This window comes from Coenobita brevimanus, chromosome 11, assembly GCF_032717465.1.
Source record: "Coenobita brevimanus isolate Jiangsu-jjx chromosome 11, ASM3271746v2, whole genome shotgun sequence".
NCBI classification, from domain to species: Eukaryota; Metazoa; Arthropoda; class Malacostraca; order Decapoda; family Coenobitidae; genus Coenobita; species Coenobita brevimanus.
The window spans coordinates 9,422,631-9,426,595 of NC_136964.1; the positions used below are offsets into that span (position 1 = coordinate 9,422,631).

At 41.7% G+C, this 3,965-nt stretch overlaps 1 protein-coding gene across 1 annotated transcript in view; it reads right to left on the bottom strand.

The window, feature by feature from the left end:
* Positions 1–2,791: 2,791 nt before the first annotated feature.
* The window catches only part of LOC145411943 (uncharacterized), a 6,688-nt gene continuing 5,514 nt past the window's right edge, over positions 2,792–3,965 (bottom strand). The window contains exons 3-4 of the mRNA XM_080281914.1: positions 3,797–3,898; positions 2,792–3,137 (exon numbers count right to left, since the gene is read on the bottom strand). Of these exons, the coding sequence (XP_080138040.1) occupies positions 3,004–3,137; positions 3,797–3,898 (236 nt within the window). The 3' untranslated portion in view covers positions 2,792–3,003. The remainder of the gene's footprint in view (positions 3,138–3,796; positions 3,899–3,965) is intronic.

Consider the following 3,965-nt stretch of genomic DNA (forward strand, 5'->3'; position numbering starts at 1 on the left):
GTACAGAAATGATCCATACATAATTGAGAAATGATGAAATGCTTATAGGTAATGAATTTTGATTACCTAGATGTCTCTTCATCTTCACAACGCATTGAAAAATAGTCAGGTTGTAATTCATTAACCCTTATACTTCAGTTGGTCATATTGTGTGGTGTCTCTCAGTGGAGGTTAGTTACTAAAATAATCCTGTATGTTTTGTATAATAGAAAAAAAATAAGTAAGTAGAAAATATTATACTTGATGAATTATATAACCACTATAATAACAAGTGTACAGGATAGGGATCAGGGGTGCCAGTTGCCTTTCGTATAATGCTGGTTTTATCTAAAATTTAATTCCCATAAATCAAAGCATGTCATTTTGCGCCCATTGAGTCTGATTATTTCGTGAAGTGTTGCATCGTGCTCTACTTTTGGTGGACCAAGGTGTTATCCGTACAGTATTTACACCATGGTTACCTGTTTATAGTCACCATATCGTATCATTTATCAAGGCTCCAACATGCTTGCATACATTGGCCTTGGTCACCTAATGGCAGCTGTCTACGCTGCTCAATCTTTGGCAGTGAAATTATTAATATGTTAGTCATTCTTCATTTTGTACACAATAAGTGGTCAGAGGGTTTATCACTAAAGCATTCTGAGCACCCTGTAGGTGACATTCAAAACCATTAATCAGTATCTCCTTCAGCAGACTTAAACCATGGGCCAGTGAACAGTTCATTCACTGTAAGGTGCAATAAATCCAAAAAATGGTGTGGGTGAGTTCACAGTGAGATGACGAGGAAGACAGTGGAAGTTGGTAGGCAATGTTGGTCCATGGCATATACCATTATCTGCTGGGGTGATACTGATTAACATCAGTCTGATGATGTACTGTGCTTTGTATTTTATTCTTGCTTTCCCCAAATGATTGTTTAGTATTCAGCTTTGGTAAAACTTTTTGAGCAGGAGGGGTTACATACAGCCTTCATTGACCCTCTCGCCATGAGGGTGGTCATCTTAGCTGAACAAAATCATGTGGTAGAAGTATGACTGAAATACAAAATCATGCCATCAGGTGGTGGTGGTTGTTGTTGGCACAACCCTGGTCTGTCTCACTGAGCAGACCTGTCAGCCATGGGCAAGCAACTGCTTCTGTGGGGCCATCCTATAGGTACAGTACAGTCCGTACACTGTGTACCCTCTGTGATAGGCAGTGCTTCACGAAAGTTGGACCAGGGCCCTTCCCATGGCAGGTGTAGGGAGATATGAGGTGGTTTGGCTTCTGGGTAGATGCCATAGCTGTTCCCCCTGGGGTGCTAGTGCCACTATGTGTAGGCTCCTCATCAGTGTCTATCCCTGAGCTGAAGGCCTTAATGCTTTCTTCTGTACCTCTGATCCCTAACATCCCCATGAAACAGTGTTAGAGTTGTGAGCTGAAAATTTTTGACAGGAAATTTGAATCCCTAATAATGCCAGTTAAAGTGTAAGGGTTAATACTTGGAAGCTCTTGTAGTTGATCCACACTGAGCAAATGAGAATGTCTGCCGCTAAGAAGTGATGCTGGTCCCTGTGCGTCATCACTATCATTATATCATCATCATCATCATCATCATCATCATCATCCTTCACTTTTTCCTCCTCCTCTTTGTCATTATCTCCACCTTTCATCTCTTCTTTCTCCTCTTCATAATTATCCTGTCAGTCCCAGTTTTCTCCACTCTGACATTGTGTTTGTTAGCCCAGTATTCAGTACAGCATTTAAATTTGAATATACAGGGTGATTTTAAAAATGTTATATGATGTGTAACTGCCAGTCCCATTTTACCCCGTTTCCATCTTCTTCTGTCTTTCTTTACTTCAGTCTTTCCTCGTCTTTCTGCCTATGGGTGACTTTACACTCCCTCTTCAGTCTTTCATTTCTTCATTCTTTCCTCTTCCTTCTGCCTGTGGGTGACTTTACACTGAGTGACAAGCCAAATGGTTTCCTGTACACCAGGAAACCATTTACTACCCTGGGTGGTAACCATATAACCAAATTTTGGCGCCTGATGGTTTAGTGGGTAATTATTGTGCTCCAATCGGATTGAGCCGGTGAAGGTTTATATCCAAGGGGTGGTTGGGGTTTATTGCTCACGTGATGCCACTCAGGGATGAGTGAGGTCAGTCACTCTCATCTTAAATGTCAGGACCAACTGCCTAGCCCCGGGCTCCTATGCATCTCGTGGGGCAACGTAGGATTGGATGATGGATGGATGGAGTGTAGGGGCCCAGTGTAGTCCAGAACATTCAAGGACTGGAGACTGACCTATGCCCTTGGTGGATTGTGCATGATAGAAAACCTCTGGCCATCTCTTGGACTTTAAATGTTGCACAGGGAACAGACTGTCAAGTGTTTGTCCATTGAGAGAGAGATTATATCAGTGGGGGGTTGGTTGCCTGGTATGGTGGTAAGAGCCAAGGTGTGCAGGCAAAGTGCTATTTCAGGTGACAGGTTTTTAGTTCACGACTTATTAGCAGTGGAAATAAAATATGAGTGTTAATTTTAAAGCGTATTAATACTGAAGTAAGGGAAGCAGTATCTGTATTGAGGATAGACCAATGTACAGTGCAGTAGTGATTTTAGTTTAATTTTTTTCACAGATCATAGTGGTATTAGCATTGTTGTTAGTCAGCCTGTGTAATTGATCAAGATTCTTGGCAGCCTCCCTGATCCATTTAAATCACGACATTTTAAAATCACCCTGTAATGTTGAGATTTCAAAATGATACCTCGGTTATTCCAAATTAGCTCTTATTTTGGGACCTTATTTGTTGTTAGCATTGTCAGACACTTCCCAGAGTACGTGTTAGCAAACCTTCAATCATTTTTGAATGGTCAGAGCTTCAGGCTGTCAAGATTGAACCAACACTGTGGTGAATTCTCTGCCCTCTTGCCATATCTCCAGTCACTCTTGCACGGCTAAATTTGTATTATATTTAGACTAAACCAACGTTGCCTATCAGTTGTCTTGGTGTCTTAGTTGTCGTCAGGGTTCTCAGTCCAGCGGCGATGCACAGCGGTGTAGAGGACCACAAACGCGTAGAGAGTCACTCCGGCAATCACCACCAGGATACAGGCAAACACTACACTCAAAAACCCTTCATCAATACCTGAAAGCAACAGATTGTGATGTAATGCAGCAGATGAATGCACTGGTTATTTCAGATACCGTGATGCCTTCTCACTGTGTGTATAAATTAGGCTGTTAGTTCCAGCATTACAATTTAACTCTTTTTTCCCGTCAAAAAGGTTGAAATATAAGCCTAAAACTGTAGTTGCGAATGTAAAAGTCACCTAAGTAAAAAAATGTCTGTCTAAACATCTATAGCCCTATGCCTTAATCCTGTTAGTGATGGCCACAAACAAATCGCCCTCCACGTTGCCCAGTCCTCTGCCATTTGGCCGCCCTTCTTTCAACTCCCACTCTGTTGAATATCTCTTCATTCCATCCCTCCAATAATCCTCTGTCTCCCCCTCCTCTCACCCACCACCTCACTTTCCTACACTCTTTTAGCCGTCTGTCATTCTCCATCCTCTTCACATGGCCAACCCATCTCAAAGTATTTCTCCCAGCACTTTCAATCACCAGTTGTAAGCATAAGAGTTGTGATAATTTGGGACAGTATTGGCTGCCTATTAGTTAAAGAATGTCAAAATATCTACATATTCATAAGGGCTTCTTTGAGATCATGTTATTTTGCTTTTTTTTTTTTTTTTTTTTTTTTTACCTGTAGTTCCAAGCCACCTTACTACATACCCTTGCACGTACCAGATTTTTCGTTGGCTGGTCTCTTCTTCACCAGCTCCTTCATATGCCGTAGTCTCTCCCGAAGCTCTTCCACATTTTCTTCTCCATCTTCGTCTCCCACACCTGTAGAGATTGTGAATTGTTAGAGAGAGAGAGAGAGAGAGAGAGAGAGAGAGAGATTACAAAGAAA